The sequence below is a fragment of the Miscanthus floridulus genome, chromosome 8 (genome assembly GCF_019320115.1).
Source record: "Miscanthus floridulus cultivar M001 chromosome 8, ASM1932011v1, whole genome shotgun sequence".
NCBI lineage: Eukaryota > Viridiplantae > Streptophyta > Magnoliopsida > Poales > Poaceae > Miscanthus > Miscanthus floridulus.
Window position 1 is genome coordinate 109,040,008 of NC_089587.1, and position 24,585 is coordinate 109,064,592.

Consider the following 24,585-nt stretch of genomic DNA (forward strand, 5'->3'; position numbering starts at 1 on the left):
CACCCTATATTCCGGGTCATGTGGTAGATCGCGGATGTGACACTCTCGTTGAGTCCTTTGTAGTCCACTCCCTGATGTAGGTAGCACATAGGATCTGGTTACAAAGGGGGACAAGCTCTGTTCTTAATCTCCCTTAGTAATATCCCTTATGTGTAGTTATGAAAATGATCTTAGCAATGACTATTAGATGTAATTACACTAATCAATGTATGCTTTGACTTATAATTAAGAATGACTTAGGAATTATTCCTCTAATATTCTACCTGACCATGCTAATGCCATAGAAAGGAGCACCCTGAGTGATTTATCATTATCATTGATCAATACTTATCATATATATCTTATCCTATGACTTACCTCTGTTATGAGTAGAATATTGGTTATGATTTACTTCTCCATCAATAGTATAAGTTATCAATACTTGTCCATGCTAGACCTTCCCTGTGGTAAAAATATAAATAACGATGCCTGGAATACTCTCGGGTGAAGTGCTACAATGATATAATTATCTGTGCACTTGTAGATTCCTTTTCATTCATATCTATATAATCCTCCTAGTCACATAAATTAATAACAAACTATTTAGTATTATTCTAGTAGTAATGCTACGTAGTACCAACAAGCAATTCTAGCATCATCACTAGGGATGACAACCTGGTAAGTAATGTTAAGAGATGTAGGTATACATTAGGTGACTACTAAAACAAGTGGCAAGTTAATAAATACCAACAAGCATTTATGGCGCCGTTGCCGGGGAAGGTAGCTAGGCAAAGGAAGTATTGATAAACTTATACTTATTGATGTGATCGAGATAAACCATATACCCCTGCTCAAGCAAGATTACCCTTGTTTTGTCTACTTTCATATCTTATGTAGGGTAATGTATGACCGGTTTTGACCTTCCGACAAACTATGTTGACCATCCAGAAGCATTACTTAAGAGAACTAGAGCTAAACTGAAGATAGTTTCAGCTTTAGAGTCGAAAGACAACCAGATAAGGTGAAGCTTAACACCAACATTTGAAGCCATGTCTGACAAGACTCTCCATGAATTCTCTGCTCCAACTATAGCTAACATCCGTACTGGACCGACAACCAATGTCGGAGACAATGGATTCGAGCTCAAGCTGGCTCTCATAAACATGGTGCAAACGAGCCAGTTTTGTGGAAAGGCACATGAAGATGCTAGTGCTCATCTCCAACACTTTCTAGAGATCTATAGCACTTTCACCATCAAGGGAGTAACCAAGGATGCCATACTACTTCGCCTCTTCCCATTCTCACTTTTGGGGAAGGCAAAGCAGTGGTTCTACACCAACAAAGATAGAAACACTACATGGGATAACTCCTCCACTGCCTTCCTAGCAAACTTCCTTCCCATGAGCAAGACCAATGCTCTGCGTGGGAGAATTTTAAGTTCTCAGCAGCAACATGATGAATCTGTCCCTGAGGCATGGGAACACTTTTAGGACTATATATCAGAATATCCTCATCATGGGATGGAGAATTGGTACTCATGCAGACGATCTAACATGGGTTGACCAATAGTACCCATAAGACCATGGATGCTGCTACTGGAGGTGCATTCTTGTCACTTACATTTCCAGCTGCGACCACCCTTGTGGAGAAGATGGCCTCCAACCAAGGCTGGAATGAAGAACATGTTTAGACCCACAAGAGAGGTGTAGGTATGCATAAACTCAAGGAGGTAGACATGGTATCTGCCAAGATGGACCTACTGATGAACAAGCTCGAAGATCGAGCTAATGAAAAGCAAGAAGTCATGCACATTCATGGTTCCCGCATGACGTGTGAAGTATGTGGCAACACTGGGCATTTAGGGAACAGCTATCCTAAAACCCAAGAGGATGTGAACTTTGTCAACAACAACTACTATCGTCCTCAATAGAATCAAGGATGGAACCAGCAACAGAGGCCAAACTACCAAGGTAACCCTCAAGGTAATAATTATAATAACTTCAATCAACCACCCTTGAGAGAATTAATTGCTGGCTAATCTAGACTTATGGAAGGATTATCTAGAAAGGTAGCTACCAATGATAAAATTCTAGAGAATATGAATAACAGAATGGATAGCTTTGCTTATGCCATTAAGAACCAACATAGCTTTAATAAAAATGATAAAATCACAAATAGCTCAGCTGGCGGCTGCTGTTCCTCCGTCCGACAAAGGTAAGATTCTAGGGCAGCCGAAAGATATAGAAACTGCAAATCTTGTTGATATTCACAATGCAGCTTACTACTACATGGAGCCATCGACGGAAAGGTGTATAGATTATACCTTGCCTGACAAGAAGAGCAATCTAGGGAGACCTATCATCCCCATTGCCATTAGACCTCACATCTTCTAGGAAGCTATCTGTGACTTTGGAGCAAGTGTCAACATCATACCTAAGGTAATCTATGATAAAATTAATGGAGATACTTTATTATACACAAATATGCATTTGCAGGTTGCAGATCAGTCACTCTACTACCCCAAGGGAGTCCTTTAATATGCCATTGTTTGAGTGGGACAATCATATGTGCCCATAGACTTTGTGATTTTGGAAACATGTGGAGATGAAAGGGCACCTATCATCCTAGGCCAACCTTTCCTAAGCACCGTGAAGGCCATAATCTACGTGGACTGTGCTAAGATCTGTTTCACAATCAAGGATAAAAAGGAGAAGTTCTCTTTTAAGAACCGCATCTTACAATCTCCTAGTCATCCACAAAAGGCATACTTGCCCAAAGAGACAACAGTGACCAAGAAGAAGAACAATCGAAGAAGGAGGAAGAACAAGACTAGTCAGCCACAAGAAGAAACGTTCAACATGATCAACACACTCCGATCTGAGTACGACCACCTCCTCACTTCACCATTCCTTGCTAAGAAGGATGATCCTAGCGTATCGACGATCAAGTGTACCATTGGACAAAGAATCTTCCACAAGACCTTCTGCGACATTGGATCTAGTGTCAATATAATGTCCATGGTAACGTATGAATATTTATTCAGTAATGAACCTTTGTTCCCGAGAGGATTCCGGATCTGCTGTCTGTAGATTGTATAGCCATTGTATCTCTTTATTTATGACTTTGTGCTACTTCAATATTATGTTGCTATTTATTATGTTCCAAGTTTTCTCTAGTTATATACTTGATATAGTTGTGATTGATAATGAGTTTATGCATATGTTCACAAAAAGCTTAGCCCAAGATGCGCGTGGGTTAAGTGGTCGACATTATGTAAGCATGGTGTTTAGATATTGTTTACCTGCAGATGCATTCTGCACTCTGGGTCATGTGGTAGATCGTGTATGTGACACTCACATTGAGTTCTTTGTAGTCCACTCCCCATTTGTAGAGCAAGTAGAACACGGTTGTGAAGGGAGACAAGCTTTGTTCTTGATCTTCCTTAGTAATGTTCCTTATGCATAGATCCAAAGTTAATTATGCTATAGATGAAAGTGTATATACTTGGGTGTATAAAAGACTTAGTAAATAAGGAATGACTTAGGAATCTTTTGCTCTTACCGAATCTCTTGCCTAGCCATACTACATTTTATGAGTCTCTATTTCTATCTCTAGAATTACTATCAATGCTTCATACTTATCATTTATTTATCATTTGACTTACCCTTGCCATAGCATGAGAGTGGTTTTATCATAAGTATATATATTTGTCAATATATCTTTGCCAACAATTCCATAGCTCCTCCCTATGGATAAAATATAAATAACAATACTCGGTATACTCCTGGGTGAAATGCTACAATGGTATATTATCTGTGCGCTTGTGGATACTTTACTTTAACATATATAATTTTCTCTGAGTTTACAAGTGTCATTAATAATTACCAACCACTCATTTCTGGCATCATGCTAGGGATGACAACTTAGTAAAGAGTGATGCTAAGAAATGTTAACAAGCATTTCTGGCACTATTACCAGGGAGGGGCACATGGCTATAGAGAATTGATCAAATAAATACTTATTGATAAATCCATAACAACTCTACTTTAGCAGGCTTACCCTTGTTTGTCGCTGTTCATATTCTATACAGGGTATTACAGAATTGGTTGTGATTCACCAACAACTTTCAATCAAAATCAACCTAATCAAAAGGTAGCTCAACACCAGTTTCTGAGCTATGGCTGACAAAACTCTATGTGAGTTCTCTGCTCTGAGCACCGAGAACATTCACACTGGACCAATAGTCAAAACCAACAACCTTGAGTTTGAGCTCAAGCCAAGCCTCATCAACATGGTACAAGCTACCCCATTTAGTGGAAAGACACATGAAGATGCTAGTGCTCATCTTCACATTTTTTTGAAAATTAGTAGCACAGACGTCATCAAGGACATTGCTCAAGACATCATATTACTTCGCTTGTTCCCATTCTCACTATTGGGAAGAGCGAAGCAATGGTACTACACCAACAAAGACAACATCAATACATGGGCAAAGTGTTCAAAGGTCTTCCTAGAAAAGTTCTTTCCAGTGGGCAAGACTAATGCATTAAGAGGAAAGATTTCCAACTTTCAACAGCAAAAGGGAGAGACCATTCCAGAAGCATGGGAACGTTTCTAAGAATATATTTCAGATTCTCCTCACCATGGAATGGAAGATTGGTTGCTCATGCAAAGTTTCTACCATGGATTATCTTAGAAAGCTCATGAACAACCCGATGCCACTGCTAGAGGATCATTCATGTCACTCACTCTTGGAAAAGCTGAAACTCTTATGGAGAAGATTGCCTCTAATCAAGGCTGGTCGTCATGCAACATCCAAGCAGACCTTCTGCGACACCAGAAGACTCTAGAAGACTTGAGAGGACTCCACACCGAGGCAAAGCCTGAGGGGCTACCAGGTGGGGCCGGCCGCCCGGTCCCCCATGGCCCACATGTCATCCTCCATTGTTATGTCGGTTCTCTATCGCCTCCTAGGTTGCATCTACGTCATTCTTTAAGTCAATTTGATCCAAGGGCTCATGATGGACACTTCAGCCTATATATACCAGCCTCTGCCACCCCCCTGAGGCATCAAGTCATTTTAGAAGACAGAAACCCTAATCATCCTCAGAGCTCCATCATATTCTAGGGCATAGCTAGTTAGGCTAGGTCTAGAGGGAGGCAAGCAGGCTTCACTTGGATTCCCGATCATGTCAAGAGCATGGTTCGGTATAATCTTTGTACCCCCTCTCTCTTTTGTATCTCTATTACTTTTATATGCTTGCTACAATTGTTATGACAATATTAGTATTAATCTTATTCATGTTCTTCGTTATAATGTTCATCATCTACTTTGATTATATACCTAGTATAGTTGGATTATCATCATATTCATGCATATGTTCGTATAGCGCTCACCCTAAGGATCCATGGGTGGGTGGTCAATATTGTGTAAGCATGGTGCTTATAAGTTGTTTACCTATGGATACACCCTATATTCTGGGTCATGTGGTAGATCGCGGACGTGACACTCCCATTGAGTCCTTTGTAGTCCACTCCCCGATGTAGGTAGCACGTAGGATCTGGTTACAAAGGGGGACAAGCTCTGTTCTTAATCTCCCTTAGTAATATCCCTTATGTGTAGTTATGAAAATGATCTTAGCAATGACTATTAGGTGTAATTGCACTAATCAATGTATGCTTTGACTTATAATTAAGAATGACTTAGGAATTATTCCTCTAATATTCTACCTGACCATGCTAATGCCATAGAAAGGAGTACCTTGAGTGATTTATCATTATCATTGATCAATACTTATCATATATATCTTATCCTATGACTTACCCCTGTTATGAATAGAATATTGGTTATGGTTTACTTCTCCATCAATAGTATAAGTTATCAATACTTGTCCATGCTAGACCTTCCCTATGGTAAAAATATAAATAACGATACCTATAATACTCTCGGGTGAAGTGCTACAATGATATAATTATCTGTTCACTTGTAGATTCCTTTTCATTCATATCTATATAATCCTCCTAGTCACATAAATTAATAACGAACTATTTAGTATTATTCTAGTAGTAATGCTACGTAGTACCAACAAGCAATTCTAGCATCATCACTAGGGATGACAACCTGGTAAGTAATGTTAAGAGATGTAGGTATACATTAGGTGACTACTAAAACAAGTAGCAAGTTAATAAATACCAACAAGCATCTAAGCACCGAAAAGCAACTAGTCGATATCTTCACAAAGCGCATAGATGAGTCAAGATTTTGTGATTTGAGGAGTGAGATAAATATAATTGATTCTCGTAATATGGCTTGATGTCTTGCACATACCTTGTTTTATCTAGCTAGCAGAAAAAGATTTGCAAAAATATTGTTTGATGCTTTCAAAATCTATTTTGTTGTTTTCATATGTGACTTTTGCCTTGTAATGCTTGATTGAAATCTAGTCGCATGCAAAAATGTAAGTGTCCATTTTATTTTTGCCCCACATGGTGTGGTGAGTTCGAGCTAGGAATTTTTTAGTCTTCCTGTGTCGGAAGTCCTGGCTCAAACCGAAAGTCCTGGCTCAGCGCTGGACCTCCCGACGCAGATCTAGTCAGCACCACTTTGCCCCTGCATGACTTTTGACCACTCCCATCTTGACCTAGGGTTAAAACCCCTCTTTTGACTGTTGCTCGGCCCATTTTCACTCCCACTCACCCGCTCCTCCCTAGCGCCCCCGCGCCACCCTCACGCTACCGGGAGCTCCAGCCCACCTCTCCGGCTACCGGGAGCTCTGGCCTCACCCTTCCCTACCCTCCTTCATCTTCCCAGCATCGACCTCATCCTCTCTCCATCGATAGTTGAAGGTCCCGGTGTGGTTTGGTCGATCTGCTAGTTGATCCGTTCGTGGTCGCCGTGGAATCGTTGGCATCGTTCATGGATTTGCTCATGCTCGTAGTTGGTGCTAAGGATTTCGCCTTCAATCTTCTCTCTGTCCCTCCCTCAAGGTACAATCTCCATGGCTAACCCTAAACCTAATTGCAATGTACCTTGCAATTTGCCTCTATTCTTCTTCCCTCTCTTCTTCTCTACCTTTCTTGTGTGGATGATTGTCTCGATTTGGAGACCCATGAATGGGCTAGCCATCATGGGCGTCGAAAATCCCGGTAGCCGCCGGGAGTCCTGGTAGCTAGAAGTCCCGGCTCTGAGCTAGAACTCCCGACCCCTCGATGGTCACTCCATTCATGTTTCTCTAACTCTAGACGTTTGTTCACTTTTCTTTGCCTTGGTTCTTAGTTTCTTTTCGCTTTTCACGTAGCCATGGCCTCTGATAGCGATGACAGTCCTCCCCGTCATCAAGAGAAGAGGTCCAAGAAGAACAACGACCCCGCCGGCTCTTCTAAGCCATCAGGTCATACCAGGGCCGTCTATCCACGTGATGCCGCTGGTTCTCGTGGTCATGGCCACGCTGCTCGTGCTCGTGGAGCTCAAGATTCTGCTCAAGCTTCGGTTGACCCTCCTCCTCGCGTGGGTGCCACGCAATGGGAATGGGTACCCAGCATTGGTCGCATTCCCATAGTTGACCCTACTGAAGAAGCTTTAGATCAAGAGGGCCGCACCATTGATCTAGAGGTGTGTCCTCTCTCTCCTCCTAATGGCATCATTCAGTTTGGAGAGAGCCATCTTGTCCCCTTCCAAGGCATTCGTCCCACCATCCGGGAGCCTCAGCACACACCCAATGATGTCGGTGGTTACATGTCGTATTTATTAGTTGACTATAGTCACAATGTGTAGCGGCTCCGAGAACAGCGTGCCAGCAATCTTTATGCGGAAGAAGGCAAGGATTTGCGGATTGAGTATCGGTTTTGGCATCCCTTTCATTTTGATTTTTATGATCACTTGGTCCATCGCCATTTTCTCCACAGCAAGATGGGGGAACCTCCAGTCCTTGACATGAAGTATATTAACACATACAGTCTTGGTCAGATGCCTGAGCTGGAGATCAAGCAGCTTGTCTGTGATTTGAAGAGAATGGGGCTTGAGAAGTTGATGGAATTCCACAAGCCATGGAACAATGAGATTATTTGTCAGTTTTATGCCACTTATCATTTGGACATCCCTAACCGTTACATCCATTGGACCACTGAGGGCAAGCATTACAAGGTTGATGCAATTACTTTCTCTTGCCTTCTTGGTTTTGGCAAAGAGGGTTGCAACCAACACCGGATTTCTGATCTTAACCAGCTTGCCATCTCGGAGTATCAGTATATGTACTTGGTAGGTCATCGGGCTGATGGCAAGAGAGTTTATCTCAAGCCCTACTACTATGTGCTGAACAACATCCTTCGCCAAATTCTCTATCCCAAGGGAGGTGATTCTACCTTTCTTCGGTATGATTCACCAGTGGTGCTTGATTATTTTGGCGAGCATCTCACTAAGTTCTCCATTGGTGAATACATTTGGGATAGGATCACTCAAGCTAGTGAGGATGTACTGAGGCACTTTTCGTATGCTCCCTACATTATGCACATCATTGAGCAAGTTTTAGGCATCAAGTTTCCAACCGACGCCTATCATACCATACTCAAGATTTCCAACACCATGTCTCCTAAGTCCAAGGATGAGCTCAAGAAGGCCAAGGGTGCTTGTGCTTCCAGATCCACCTCCTGTGCCTCTCCACCTCATGCTTCTCGCTCTCGTCGGGCTACTAGTGAAGAGCCAGCCTCTTCTTCCTCCTCTAGTAACAAGTCCCCCCAGCAAGTTCAAGTTCTTCATGAAGTATATGTTTGGAGCTTGTTGTGCTTGTGCTGAGCGAGAGCACGAGATGTTAGGGAGGATGCACCGCATTGAGCAAAAGTTGGACATTCACTCCGCTCCACCTCGTGCCTTGGAGCCACTTTGTGATCCCTTTGAGCTTTATGATGAGGCTTGCAAGGAGTATTATGGGGAGTCGTCCGATCAGCCCCGTCGCCGTGGCAAGCAAAAAGTTGATGTTAAGCAACAAGTTGATGATGAGGAGGAGTACCGCAAGGAAGATGATGATGATGATGACAACGACGACGATGATGGTGGTGACCATGATGATGATGAGGACTACGAGGACGAGTAGTCATTTCTTTCACGCGGCCTACCCCTTTTGGCATTTGTTGACAAAGGGGGAGTGTTAGGCTTTGATCTATCTATGTAATAAGTTAGTTGGCTTGGTTCGAGACTTTAAAACTTTTTTAGCTTGTATGAACTATGTCGTGTGGTGGCACTATGGGATGGACAACTATATATTTGTGTGATGGATGATTGTTGGACAAGTAATGCTTATCTATCTATCTATCTTATTAGCTATTGTGTTTGTCTCTACATGTGAGTGATGAATGTTATATTTTGATGGCCATGTGTTGTTCAAGTTTCTACTTTGAGATCTTGGTCGTCACCTTCTTTTTATTGGTTTGTGAATATAACATGTCGTATTGCATCTCTTTTTCACGGATATTTACTTATTCACATACACTTGTTGCACCCCATGAATTGCAAAATTTAGGGGGAGCTTTGGTATCTTTATATATGCAAATGATGGAAAAATGACCATCATTGAAATTCAAATTCATTGCACATATTAAGGGGGAGCTCTCCATAAATTTTGGGGTTCAAAAGCTTTACATTCTTTCAATCTTATAAAAGCATAAGTTAGTTGTCATCAATTACCAAAAAGGGGGAGATTGAAAGTGCATTTGCCCCTAATGTAGGTTTTGGTGTATTGATGACATCCAAATTAGGGACTAATGAGATCTTAATGAGATGTATTGCAGCTTTAGTCCCATAAAAGTTTCAAAGAGTTGATCTAAGATGAAATGGTATCCCTCAATTCTTGAAGTTGAAAAGGCAGACGAACTCAAAGCGCGCTCCAAAGTTTCGATCTTTTGTTTTGAGTTTTTAGGTTTCGTCGTACTATAAAGAGGGATGCAAGTTTAGGTGGTCTGAGAAAGATAGAGTGCTCAAGTATAAAAATTAAATCAAAAGAGTGACACTAAATCACCTCATGAACACCAAGATTCTTGTTGTGGACTTTTGATAGTCGGAAGTCCCGACGTGAGCCGGAAGTTCCGGCAGTCGGAAGTCCCGACTCCCGTCGGAAGTCCCAGTGCCCTTGGACTTAGCCGCCAGGCTCGGCTGACCGTTAGAAATTCCGACGGGAGCCAGAAGTCCCGGCAGTCATCGAGAGTTCCGACTCTGGCCGAGCGAGCCCAATGGTCAGCGCTAGTGAATAGTGTTTTTACTTAGAGCCAAAAGTTCCAGTGATTTGTGTCGAAACTTCTAACGCAGATCTGAACGGTTAGATTTTCCTATGAGTATAAATAGCTCTCTCTTCTCTTGTGACCTAACTCTGTCCAAAACTCCTCCCAAGCATTCAAGGCTTCTCTCTCCTCTTCCCTTTGCTCCAAAACTTCGATTCCCTTAGGGATTTGAGTGAAAGGAGAGTGGATTGAGTGAGAGAATCACTTTGGCAAGCTTGAGCACTTGATTTCTTCATCAAGCCAGTTGGATTTGTGTCTATTACTCTTGGAGCTTTGCTCCTAGCTGGCTAGGCATCGCCCAATAGCTTCCATCTTGTGGAAGAGCCTTGGGAAGTTTGTATTATCCTTGATTTCTTAGTGGAAAGCTCAAGTGACCTTTGTGGTTTCCTTGAGAGAGGCAAGAAGGTGGAAGGGACTCCGACCTTTGTGGTCACCTCAACAACAAGGACATAGGAGCTCCTTTGTGGGATTACCGAACCTCGAGATAAATCCTTGTGTCTCGTGTGCTTGCTGTTGTTGTGATTTGTGCTATCATATTTGTTCTTGGTTGTTTTCTCTTCTCCCCAAAGCACCTCTTAGGGTTTGGACTCGATCTACGGAGTGGATGCTTTTTGGCGTCAAGGGAGTGACTCTACATGTCTACCTAACCACTTGGAAGTGGGGTTGTAAGAAATCTCGCACTCAAAGTTTATTTTTGTACTTGTAGTAAAATCCACGTAGGAGTCGAAACTCCCGGTTGTTTGCGTCGGAACTTCTGTCGGGACTTCCGACAGTTGCTGACATTTGACTTTGAGTTTGTGTAGACTTTTTTGATACGCCTATTCACGCTCCCCCCTCTAGGCATTGTTTAGATCCTTTCACCTAGCTTAATCACACACTTAGCAAAAGGTTGGTCCACTGGTTGTCTCAATTACAAAAACCCAACATAGGGCTTTCACTCATGCACTTAGCCCCACTCATCAGCCTCACTCATACCCTCCATGCATTTGGTCTATTAGACCACTCTCTCCCTCCTACCTCGTCAACCTATCCCTAAAAGTTGGTCCTTAGAACAATAACACATAGGGCACCAATTATCCAAGCATCACTTGCCTACCTCTCTTCCTCTCTGGAAATTGTTGTGTACATTTGATGAAATGAACACAAAAGACTATTCTAGCATATTCTTTTACTAAAAATTGCCACAAATCATGAAAAAACCCAAAAATCTTTTGAACTCATTGATGCCCTTTTCACACCTTATCTACCACAAATACTTCTCAAAGGATATTTTTCTCTAGTTTCTATACATTGAAAAACATCCTTTTGTGGTACCTAGAAAAGTACCCTTTACATATATTAATCCCATAAAATTACCAAAAAAATTAAAAATCCTAGTAACATCTGTAGAACATTTCCTACCATTTCTAGTTCTCATCTAAACCATAGCACATCAAGTTTTGAACCTCCAATAACCACACGGTAAATTTTCTATCTCCTATGTACAACCCAACCCAACCCAACCACTCAAATAAACTTTGTTTATCGCCTCATACCAACCTAGCCACTACCAGCAACTCTCTCTCTCTCTCTCTCTCCTTCCAAGTGAAGTGTGAGCCCTCTAGCTAATTTATAGTCACACAACAAAAATACCTTGAACCTCGCTTCCTTTGTACCTTTAGGCAAGGGAAACTTCGCTTACAATTGATATCCATGCATTATGTACCCTAAATTTGTTCGAACCTTGCAACTAAACAAATACCCTTTCCACTAAACCTTTATTTGTCATTTGAAATATTAGTTTTGAATTGTCATTAGAAAACTTTGGAAAACCAAGTTTTAAAAACTTGGTTAGGTTTTTTTGAAACAAATTTTGGAAATAAATTTAGGTGGTAAAACTCCATAAAATCTCAAAATCCTTTCGACCCAAAACCTTCCCATCTTTCTTTTGGAAAAAATCCCTTTACCTCTCCGAACTATCACCGTGTTTTTCTCCTCGGACATCTATCCCTCCCCCCTCCACCACCATTTAAAATACCTCTCTACCCCTGGTTAGAAGTGGTTTTCAAGGCGGTTTCCTTTTTTCAGTTTTAAAAAAAATGTAAATAACTAATAAAATTTTTAAACCACAAAAAATAACTAAGCTCAGAAAAATTCTAGAGATATATTGTGACACACACGACAAACCTAGATAAAATATTTAGAGCTCGTGGAAGTATCTTTAAAACCTGCCGAAAATTATAGTTATATGTAGAAGAATGGGCAAATACCTAGAAAAATCTGGAAAAATTCATGGGCTCCTAATTTTTAGAAGTTCAGAGACATTTTTTGTCATTTAAAAACCTTATCATGTATTTATTGGATTTCTGAAAAGATGGAATGGACTTTTAAAAACACTTGTAACCCAAGCAAGAGGTAATTTAAAGGGGCTTAAGCGTTTTTGCCCCTGTTTTGAAGCGAAATGGTAATTTTGCCCTCGTTTTTTTAACTTTGTGATTTTATCCCTATGATTTCAAAACGAAGGCAGACTTGTGAAGTCCCTCTAACGGTGTTAACTTTTAAATCAAAGGATAACTTTGCCAATACGTTTTTACCTCTATTTTATTTTGACACTTATGTTTTTACCCCTATTTTTAGATCAAGAATTTGACAATTTTAATACAGAATTATACAATTCATTCAGTGCCATTCTCCATGTACCCTCCCAACATGGCAGTCCATGAAACAACGTTCCTCCATGCCATCCTGTTAAAAAAAATTCGTGCAGTCCGGGTGGCCAACCCTGCAGTACATGGACACGAGGCCGCTGCTGACATGGAAATCATCCTCCCCGCACACACCAGCCCTGACGGCGTAGCAATGCAGCTCCCTACCCAGCGCGCAGACGTGCACGCGGGCAGCACGGCTGAGACAGTGAACCGATTTGGCACGCACCCGTCGGCCACCATCCGCCGCACGAGGCCCCACGCGGCCACGCGTCATTAGGCGAGTCCAAGTGCGAGATGAGGGTGCTGTCGGAGGACACGGTGCGCGCGGGCATTTCGTCGAACAGGCCGCGTGCGAGGCCCGAACAGGGGACGGGTGGGCGTAGGTACAGACACAGCAGAGAGTTGGCGAGGACGGGTTCCGCTTAGAGGAGGCCGAGGGCGTGGAGGGCATTGGCAGCGGAGGGAACTGCCTACTGCAGCTGTTGCCGTGCGCCCTCTTGCCCTCGTGCTGCTGCTGCCACGCTCCCTCGAGCTGCTCAAGAGGGAGGGGCGGGGGTGGGGGACCCGCTGGCCAGGGAGGGCTAGAGGAGGCCGCGGCGGGGCCTCGCTGCCCGCCTGGGCCAGGACCGCTAGGTGCGGCGCCCCTGCCGCCTAGGTAGCCACCCGCCCGGGCTAGGACCGCACGATACGGCGCCCCAAGCCGCCTGGGTCACAGGGGAGGAGGCGGGGAAGAAGGGGAGGCGCCAGGACCAGACCTCCGGGAGGCGCGCCGCCCTGCGCAACACCGATGGAAACCCTAGGCGGCACCGCGCGTAATCCTGCCGCCCACGAGGCCGCGGTGCATATTCCTCCATGCAAGCGAATAGGCACGGCTGAGAGCTGAGGGAAGAGGAAAACGTGGGAGGGGTATGGTTGTCTTTTCGCTTGCGTGTTTTTTCTTTTTTGCCATTTAATCCACTCAGTATAGACGGTGTTACAAAGTATGGGTAAACGGCTCCTTCGTTTCAAAATAGCGAGAGCAAAATCACAAAGTTAAAAAAAATGACGGTAAAATCACCATTGAAGTCTGTAGTGAGGGGCAGAAACATCAAATTCTCTAATTTAAATGGTTTTAAGGGTTGAGGACTTGAAGGGGGGTTAAGATGTCCTGTTTTGAAGTTCATGAAGAAAAATCAGATCAAAGAGGTAGAATATATTTTGCTTTCTTTTCTTTTCTTTTTTTGATGAGGAACTTATTTTGTTTTCAATTTGGGAAACCTTTCTCTTTCTCGCACTCCCTCTCTTTTTCCAGCCCAGCCCGAGGCTCTATTTGCATCTTCGTTTTCTCCTTTTTCCCGGCCTGCCTCCTCCTCTGTCGGGCCATGCCAGCGTGCGTACGCACCTTCCCGCCGGGCCGAAACTGATTCGGCCGGTTAACGCATGCGCCACTGTCAGCGACCTCCATCGGATGCACGACGACAAGGAATCTGCCGTGGACTGTGGCCCACCGCGCACGAAAGCAACAGAAGAACGAGTGGAAAAAACAATCCCCGACGCGTTGGCGGCGCCGCTCGTACTCGTACCCGGCCGGCAGGCCGGCACACACACATGCCGCGGCGCACCGGCAATGGCTGCGACCTGCGGGCTGCGGGCTGCGGGGAGAGGACAGAGCGCAGAGGCACATCGAGCGCCCCTCGAGGCGACACCGAAAAGCGAGCGAGACGATGGCGGGCCTCGGCATCGGTCCCGGCGGTGCCATTTTATAAGCTCTGTACGGGTACAGCAATCTGAGTTTCTGACTCGCGGCCACGCAGACGCTCGATCCACATGGTTCGTTGCTGTTCCTCCGCCGTGACCCGGAATGATGAGATGCACGAGCAAGGCCTGGTCGTCAATGGAGTCCAATCAAGTCAACGGACGACACGAAGACTACTACTAGTCCTCATGCCCTCATGTGTCGGGGCATGTTCATGTTCCCTTCGGTCGCCGGGAAATGGTTAAAAGCGAAGGCCCGGTCGTCAATGGAGGTCAAATAAATATTTTTACTAACAAAATCAGTACTAGCACCCCCAGTTGGCTGTTGGCACGATGCGGCCATGACCAAACTGGCCACAGTCATCTGTCCAGAAAGCTGCTATTAATGTCTCAATGACGGCAATGCTGGAGTAAAAATCATACGAAAAGTCAGATATTCGCCGTCTGCTGCTCTGCACTAGTCTCTACAGTACTACCATCGAGTCAGCCAGGGCCATTGATTTGCCTACGGCGGTGCCTTTTGACAAAGCGCACTCTGCACTCGTCACCTGCCTCGCTTCCCTCCATGTCCTCGCGAAAATTTTCCGCTTTAAGGTTCTCCAATAGAGACGACCCAAATTTCACCGTTTGAGTCACGGCACAGTAAATAAGTAAGGTATCTAAATTCTTCCGTTTCCAACAGCGAACCCAAAATATCTTCGGTCCTCTTTTCCTCTCTCTCCCATGCGGCTGCCTTTCTCTCTTCCTCTCACTCCCACGCGGCCGTGCAGGGCATGGCGACGGCGACGACGTGGGGCGACGGTGCGCTCTGGCGCTGGCGCGGCGCCCGGATCCGGCCCCCCTCCCTCTCCTTCTTCTTCCCCGACCCTCCCTCTCCCCCGGCGGAGCTCGCCCCTGCGGCCCGGCCGAGCTCGCGCCCGCGCTCGACGGAGCTCGCGCCCGCACCCGGCGGAGCTCACGCCCGCGCCGGCGGATCTCGCGCCCGCAGCTCGGCAGAGCTCGCCCCCGCGGCCCGGCCAAGCTCGCGCCCGCGCCGGCGGATCTCGCGCTCGCGGCTCGGCGGAGCTCGCGGCCGCACCGGTGGAGCCCTTGCGTCGTCTTGCGGCAGAGATTTGCGTCGTCCGGCTGCCGAAGACGCTTATTTGCCTTTCCCTTCGGCTGGTAGGCAAAATCGGTCGGCTGTTTGGGCCTTCCGTTGGACAGCATTTTTTGCCACGCAAACCACTGTTGAAGACGCATTTTGCGTTTGCGCTTCATTATTAGAGACAGTCTAAAGGCGAACGAGGGCTTGTTTAAATATAGAGGGCTAAAGTTTTAGATGTCACGTCAATGGTTATATGAGAGTGTCGTATGCGGTGTTCGAATACTAATAAAAAAATAAATTACAGAATTCGTGAGTAAATCACGAGACGAATTTATTAAGCCTAATTAATCCGTCATTAGCACATGTGTACTGTAGCACCACATGGTCAAATTATGGACTAATTAGGCTTAAAAGATTCTATCTCATAAAGTAGTCGCAATCTGTGTAATTAGTTATTTTTTTAGTCTGTATTTAATACTTCATATATGTGTTCAAACATTTTATGAGATATGGTGTAAACTTTTGGTGGAGAAACCATTGAAGGCCTGAATGAATGAGTGAAGTGAATTGAAAGCGGGATCCTACTTCAAGAACGCACAACGCACCCGTCCCCCACTCATCGTTATCTCACTCACATGACGCGTCCATGTGAGCTCAGCCGAGGACCATTCAATCACACACTGGTGGTACTAAAGATGGCAACGGGTAAAATCCACGTGGATATTAGCCCTAGATATCCATACCCACGAGCAAAAATCCGTGTCCGCGCCCGCGCCCGTTAACCATTACGGGTAGGAAACCATGCCCGTGCCCGTTATCCGCGGATATCACATGCCCGCGGGCACACCCGTATACCCGCAAAAATGAAACAACAAAGCACCCAATCATATCTTAATAGCAAGTAAGAAACAATATATCAAAAAATAAACGTCTATATCTCAACATTAGATAAAGTATGACACATTGACCATACAAAAGTCATCAAAAGTCTACATTAGTGTATCTCAAGTCATCACAAATTAACACGAATAAAGACATACAACCGTATATAGACTTATAGGGTCATTGATGTGGGTCTAGCGGGTTTGCGGGTGCGGATATCATTTTTCCATGCCCACGAGCAAATATCCATCGGGTTTAGAATCACACCTATGCCCGTGGGCACAAACTTAAACCCATATCCATGCCCATCGGGTTTTCTATCCACGGGCACGCGGATATTTTATGCCCGTTGCCATCTTTGGGTGGTACCACCCAGACCGACCGTCGGCCTGTTTGCTGGTTGATGCCCGGCTGGTACGGGTTCGTTACGAGAGAAAAAACACTATTAATTGGTTGACTCAAACCAGCGAGCGAAAGCCACTTCATGCAAAACCACACGCCGGCGGCCGGCATGGCATGCTTCATCAGAAAACAGAAGCAAATGGTAGCAGCAAAGCAAGACGAGGAAGAAATGGAGAACAAAGACCGGAGCTAGAGCTCAGACTTCCAGTATAGCTTACATAGTACCTAACGATACAGCTCTTCCACGACGTATTCTACAACTAACAGCAACCTTAAAAATACAGAAAAGCTAAAACCTTGCGGACTCATGGTCCGCGCCTTCAAGAACACTGAGACTGTGTCCTCTGACTCCTCTCCACCGCCCATTGATGGCCTCATCAACTCCGGCTCGATCCGCGGTCGGGGCAGCTGATCAGCAGTACTCACTGCAAGGGCGCCTGCACCGTCACCACGATCGGGCTACGGACGACGTGCCTACCGTCGCTCCACGTCAGCGCGCCGCTCCGCACCTGGGAGCTCCCGGGCTCCATCCTCTTCCCGGGCGCCGCCACCGCGGCCTCCACCCGCACCGTGAAGCTCAGCCGCTGCCCCTCGCGCCGGAACGCCAGCTGCCGCGGCTGCACCGTCACGTTGCACCCCTCAGGGGCCGCGACCGACGCGCGGTACACCGCCCTCTCGCCGCCGCCCACGTTGGTCGCCGTCCGGATGAAGTGCGTCCTCATCGTCGTCGCTCTGGCGTCCTCCGCGGCGGCGACGAACGTGGCGGACAGCGACGGGTAGTTGAGGTTGCCCGCGTGCCCGGCGCGGCGCGCGCCGCGGCAGTCCGCCTGGCGCCGCGTCACGGCGCGGATGTTCTGCTCCGTGTAGTTGAGGTTGCACAGGAAGTTGACGTAGTCGCCCGGGGTGATGTCGTACACCAGACCCGGGTCCATGGCGCGCATCGGGTCCACGTGGCCCGCGCCGAAGTCGAACGCGCCGGCCACCGCGCCCGTCGACTCGTCCACCATCGTGCTGTTGCTGTTGTCCCTCACGTACGCCGTGGTCATCAGCGCCGACTTGATCGCCGCGGGGCTCCAGGTCGGGTGCGCGGCCTTGAGCAGTGCGGCCAGGCCCGACACGTGCGGGCAGGCCATGGACGTGCCCGACAGGATGTTGAACTCGGTGCGGCGGATGTCCGAGGGAATGCCGGCCGGGCCGACGCCGCCGGGCCACGCGGCCAGGATGTTAAGGCCGGGAGCTATCAGGTCCGGCTTCAGGATCTCCGGGGATTGGGGGTTCGGGCCGCGCGCCGAGAACGCCGCCACCACCGGCGCCGGGTGCACGCCCAGGTGCGTGCCCTCGAACAGGATGGTGCCGGTGGCCGGCCTCTGCTTGGTCGAGGACGCGATGTACTTGCGGAGCCTGTCGCCAGCGGCCGCGCCGACGGCGATCGCCGGAAGGACGTGGCAGTCGGCGACAAGGCCCTCGCCGTCGAACGCCCCGTTGGCTAGCACCATTCCGACGCCACCCGCGCGGCGGACCACGTCGCCCTTGGCGGCGCGCGAGTTCACGCCGCGGTCGCACACCACGATTTTGCCGCGCACCGCGGCTGGGTCCAGCGACCCGTCAAGGCACATCGACGCCGAGTAGACGTCGGAGGCGGAGGAGGCCCCGCCGCCGCCGCCGCTCGTCCCGGCGTACACCAGCTCGTACATCTTGCCGGACTCGAGCGCGGGCCCCCCGTACACGCTCACGCCGTCGAGCACCTGCCCGTTGCCGAGCCGCACATTGGCCGGGAACGCGCGGTCCATGGAACCAGCCCCGACGGTGGCCATCCAGGGCGCCACATTGGTCACCGTGAGCCCACCGGGACCACCATTGCCGGCCGAAGCGGAGACGACGATCCCGGCTTCGGTCGCGCCGAACGCCCCGATGGCAATCGCGTCGAGGTAGTACGGCACGACAACGCCACCGACGCTGAGCGAGACCACATCGACGCCATCGGCGACGGCGGCGTCGAAGGCCGCGAGGATGTCAGAGTCGAAGCATCCGCCCACCCAGCACACCTTGTACGCTGCCAAGCGCGCCTTGGGCGCCATCCCGGCGGCGACGCCGCGCGCATACCCGAGCGTGGACGCAGGGAACACGTACCTCCCCGCGGCGATGGACGCGGTGTGGGTCCCGTGCCCGTCGGTGTCGAGCGGGGACCTGACCTCCGCCGTCTCATTCATGCGCCCCGAGGTAGCCTCGTACCCCTTGGAGAAGAAGCGCGCGCCGACGAGCTTGCGGTTGCAGGCGCTGGGCGGGAACCCGGGCCCGGACGCACAAACCCCGCGCCACCGGCTCGGGACCGGGCCCAGCCCGCGGTCGTGGAAGCTGCGGTGCGCGGGGGAGATACCGGTGTCGACGATGGCGATGACCAGGTCGGCCCCGAAGTCGGAGTCCGCGAGCAGCGCCGAGGGCGGGGAGGACAGCAGGCCCAGGAACCTCGGGGACCGCGTGGTGGCGAGCTGCCGCACGCGCTCCGGCACCACGGCCGCCACCCCGGGGGCGGACGCCAGCGCCTCGGCGGCCGCGGGGGACATCCGCGCGGAGAACCCGTGGAAGGCCGCCGAATAGGTGTGGATCAGCGGGCCCCCTTCCGGCCACCCCGCGCCGTCGCCGGCCGCTGCCAGCACCGCCGCCTCGTACCAGTGCGCGTGCGTCGGGTACACCGACGGCTTCGCGTCGGCGTCCACCCGCACGATGTACGTCCGCTCCAGTCCCTCTCCCCCGCCGCCGTCCCCCGCGGAGACGCCCGCCACTGCCGCAAGAACCAGTAGCGGCAGCAGGACGGGATAGTAGTGCGGCGGCGGCATTGCGCGGTGCCGGATCGGGAAGATTGGGGGCACAGCGGGGCGAAGTGGGAAAGCGGAAAGCGGAAAGCGAGGCGCCTCGCTGCCACCTCGGGTAAAGAAGAAGAAGAGGGGGAGGGAGGTCAGGTGGCCAGGCCAGATGCGATGCGCTGGTGGTGTGCAGTGCAGCGTGCGGTACGGGGAGGCAGAGACGGGACGGGGGGAGTGGCGACGCGGCGCGGCCGTGGATGTGGCCGGACTGGACCGGACTGGGAGACGCAGTGAGGCTGAGCGAGCGAGAGGCGAGGGGGGAGTGGAGGAGGATGGATGGATGGGCCGGCGCGGGCGTGGGCCACCGCGTGTTTGGACGCCGGATCAGCGGCTTGTTTGCACGCGCGCGCTTGTGGGCTGCTGCTGCTACTTGCTGGTCACGGGTGGAAGGGAAGGCGGCTTGAAATAGAACGCCAAGGTAGATTTGGAACCTGTAAAACTCGGCTATATTCACCGTTCGGGACACGCATATCCTGCCTCAATGCCTGATACCTTATATGGAGTACTAGTATACATGCTAGTACCAGACTGCACTGACGTATGTACATAAAATCAGATGATTTTGAAGTTTCTTGAAGGGTTAATACTACTATGTGTGACTCCGTATGCGCTGACCGCTGCACTGACATATTTCAGAACGTTATACTACCTAAGTATTCTACTTTGATTATATTTAGACATACAAATAAAGAGGAGGATGGTACTCTACATCGGACCGTATTTAGGCATACAAATAAAGAGGAGGATGTTACTCTACATCGGACCAGCACGGAGAGAAATGGACCACCAAATCGAACCAGTACAGTGAAAACACAGACCAGCTGAAAGAAACATTCATAACTCTCGTTCTCGTGAAACTTTGGAGGCCCATGAGGACATTTTGGAAAGCTTATCAAGTCTACTTTCCAATGGCAGAAGTTCCAAGTATTTTGGACTTCCCAATGTTGAGATATGAGCAGATTAGTGAAGACTGCTTAGAAGGTCAACAATCTTCTTGGGACAGAATGTTGGGTCAACTTCCTATGCAAAACTGTACGAATCTACAAAGTTTCATGGTCCATGCTACACATGGATGGAAAGTTCTTCGAGTCTACTTTCACACCCAACAAACGGTTCTTCATTTGGACTTCCCAATAAGGAGTTATGGCCAAATTAGTGGAGACTACTCAGAAGGCCAATAGTCACACGAGGCCACTTCGCGAATCCATCTCGTGGTGGCCTTTCACATAGCCTATCTTTAGAAACTCCAATTCGTTTTCACGTCCAACTAGGAGGGTTGTTCCTAGTACAAATATACCCTGTCTCTAAACTATTAGGGACATTTTGATGATTTGATAAACTACATGATATTGCAGCCGAGCTGCCGAGTGCCTTACTCAACCTTTGTTCTTCTTTATTTTTCTTGGACTTGTGAAGTGATTCCTCTGGGTTCCCCTAGTTCGTGCTCTATGGTTTCCGGTATGGTTGCACCATTTTGTGTGGACTAATGATGACTGCTAATAAAATTGAATATAAGGACGCATGTTTAATAATGCTTCCGCAGATGCAAAAACTCACAAGCCAAATAAGTTTAGCATATCCTTGGAGTCTTTTATTTTTCTCCTGTCGGGTAAGTCTTGCTGAGTACAATTGAGTACTCAGGGTTTTATTCCCCTGTTGTAGGTGACAGATGAATGGTAAATGGCTCTAGTGTGTGGAAACCTCCTGGTTGGCTCAGAGAGGATTCCTTTCATGCAGTGATCGTAGTATTTATTTATAACCCTCACTAAAGGTTATTATAAGAAAAGTTTTTATAAACCGCCATCATATCTTGAATAGAAATATTCACTTGTTAATGCTTCACATATCATTAAATAACTTTCTTTCTGCTGAAACTTCGATCACATGTTTAATTCCGCTATTGTATTAATCAATGTAAGAAATGGCTACAAATGTTGGAAGTTTTATACTCTCATTTATTATCCTAATGGAAAAATATGGATTTTCGAGTTCTCCCTCGGGGTGTGCTCAACAGAATTGCATAATTTTGTGTCTTCGCTTGGGTACTTAGTGTCTAGTGGAAGACAAATACCCTTGAGAGAGCATTAGATTAGGCGGTTCTGCCACAGATTGGAGGTGTGCTCATGCAAGAAAAGAGGCCAATTGCATACTTCAGTGAAAAGCTAAGTGGTCCAACTCTGAATTACTCAGTTTATGATAAAGAATTATATGCTCTTGTACGAAGTTTGGAAACTTCACAACACTACCTTTTGCCTAAAGAATTTGTGATACATTCAGACCATGAATCTTTGAAACACCTTAAAGGACAACTAAAACTAAACCGAAGATATGCAAAATGGAGTGAACTCATTGAGTCTTTTCCATGCATTGTCAAGTATAAGAAAGGGAAGGATAATGTTGTAGCTAATGCTTTGTCTCAACGTCATCCGTTGCTTTCCCAACTAGATTCTAAAATTCTTGGTTTGGAAAGTATATATGATTTATATGCTACTAATTCATATTTTGTTGAGCCATATTCCAAGTGTTGTGGTGGTATGTGATGGGAAAAATTCCATTTGCATGATGGGTTTTTGTTTCGAGCTAATAAACTATGCATTCCAGATTGTTCTGTTCGCATTTTGCTTGTGCAGGAAGCTCATGCGGGTGGACTTATGGGCCATTTTGGTGTCAAGAAAACAGAGCAAGTACTCGCTGATCCCTTCTTTTGGCCTAAGATGAGGAGAGACGTGGAGAGGCATGCTCTTCGCTGTGAAACCTGCCACAAAGCTAAGTCCCATTTGAAACCTCATGGTTTATACACTCCTCTACCTATTCCTAGTGTACCTTGGGAGGATATCTCTATGGACTTTGTTCTTGGTTTACCTCGAACCAAGAGGGGGAGGGATTCAATCTTTGTTGTGGTTGATCGATTTAGCCAAATGGCACACTTTATTCCCTGTCATAAGAGCGACGATGCTTCACATATTGCTGAATTGTTTTTCAGAGAAATTGTGCGTCTTCATAGAGTGCCACGTACCATTGTGTCCGATCGTGACACCAAGTTTTTGAGCTACTTTTGGAAGACCTTGTGGGGAAAACTTGGAACGAGGCTGCTATTCTCCACAACGTGTCATCCTCAAACTGATGGGAAAACCGAAGTTGCGAACCACACACTGTCAACATTGTTGCGAGCTGTCCTTAAGAAGAATCTGAAATTGTTGGAAGAAAGCTTGCCTCTTGTGGAATTTGCATACAACAAGGCGGTACACTCGACCACAAAATTTTGTCCCTTTGAGATTGTATATGGTTTCAAACCTACTGTTCCCATCGATCTTTTGCCTTTGCCTATGCAGGAACATGTGAACTTTGACGCAAGAAAACGAGCTAAATTTGTCAAGAAGCTTCATGATTGAGCTAGAGCAAACATTGAGAAGATGACTAAGATGTATGAGAAGCACGCCAACAAGGGTCGCAAGAAGATGTTATTTGAACCCGGACACTTGGTTTGGGTGCATTTACGCAAAGATCGCAACGCAAGAGCAAGTTGCAGCCCTGAGCCGATGGTCCATTCAAAGTGCTTTGCAAGATCAATGACAATGCATATGAAATTGATCTCCCAAGTACTTATGGTGTGAGTACAAGTTTCAATGTCCCTGATCTATCTCCATTCTTTGGATTGGAAGAGTCAAGGACTAGTCCTTTTTAAGAGGGGGAGGATGATATGGACATGCCACCGATTACTCAAGTTTCACATATGTATGAAGGTCCAATTACGCGTAGCCATGCAAAACTACTCCAAAAAGAGGTGAACTCACTCCTAGATGAAATTAACTTTGACATATTTGAGAATGTTATACTACCTAAGTGTTCTACTTTGATTGTACTTAGGCATACAAATAAAGAGGAGGATGTTACTCTACATTGGACCAGCACCGAGAAAAACGGACCACCAGATAGGACCAGTACAGTGAAAAATAGGCCAGCTGAAAGAAACATTCATAACTCTCGTTCCCGTGAAGCTTTGGAGGCCCATGAGGACATTTTGGAAAGCTTATCAAGTTTACTTTTCAATGGCGCAAGTTCCAAGTATTTTGGACTTCCCAATGTTGAGATATGAGCAGATTAGTGAAGACTGCTCAGATGGTCAACAATCTTCCTAGGATAGAATGTTGGGTCAACTTCCCATGCAAAACTTTACCAATCTACAAAGTTTCATGGTGCATGCTACACATGGCTGGAAAGCTCTTCGAGTCTACTTTCACACCCAACAAACAGTTCATCATTTGGACTTCCCAATAAGGAATTATGGCTAGATTAGTGGAGACTACTCAGTAGACCAACAGTCTCGCAAGGCCACTGACCTTTCACATAGCCTATCTTCAGAAACTCCATTTCGTTTTCACACCCAACTAGAAGGGTTGTTCCTGGTATAAATATCCCCTACCTCTAAGCTATTAGGGACCTTTTGATGATTTAATAAACTATATGATATTGCAGCCGAGCTGCCGAGTGCCTTACTCAAACCTTTGTTCTTCCTTGTTCTTCTTGGACTTGTGAAGTTATCCCTCTAGGTTCCCCTAGTTTGTGCTCTATGGTTTCTAGTATGGCTGCACCATTTTGTGTGTGGATTAGTTTTGGATTGTGGTTCGACGGTCATTCAAAGATCGAGTCGAAGTCTTCGCAGTTTCGGTGCCTCTCTCCCCAT

General features: G+C 47.1%; 1 protein-coding gene and 2 non-coding genes across 3 annotated transcripts; all 3 read right to left on the reverse strand.

The window, feature by feature from the left end:
• Window positions 1–1,392: 1,392 nt before the first annotated feature.
• Window positions 1,393–1,501, reverse strand: LOC136478746 (small nucleolar RNA R71). Its single transcript, XR_010764459.1, has one exon. It is a non-coding gene; the product is annotated as a small nucleolar RNA R71 (small nucleolar RNA).
• A 3,023-nt stretch (window positions 1,502–4,524) lies between these two features.
• Window positions 4,525–4,629, reverse strand: LOC136478605 (small nucleolar RNA R71). Its single transcript, XR_010764328.1, has one exon. It is a non-coding gene; the product is annotated as a small nucleolar RNA R71 (small nucleolar RNA).
• A 12,580-nt stretch (window positions 4,630–17,209) lies between these two features.
• On the reverse strand, window positions 17,210–20,139 carry LOC136473234 (subtilisin-like protease SBT1.5). The gene has a single exon (XM_066470915.1). The coding sequence runs from the start codon at window positions 19,872–19,874 to the stop codon at window positions 17,460–17,462; it is 2,415 nt and encodes an 804-aa protein (XP_066327012.1). The 5' UTR covers window positions 19,875–20,139; the 3' UTR covers window positions 17,210–17,459.
• Window positions 20,140–24,585: the final 4,446 nt, after the last annotated feature.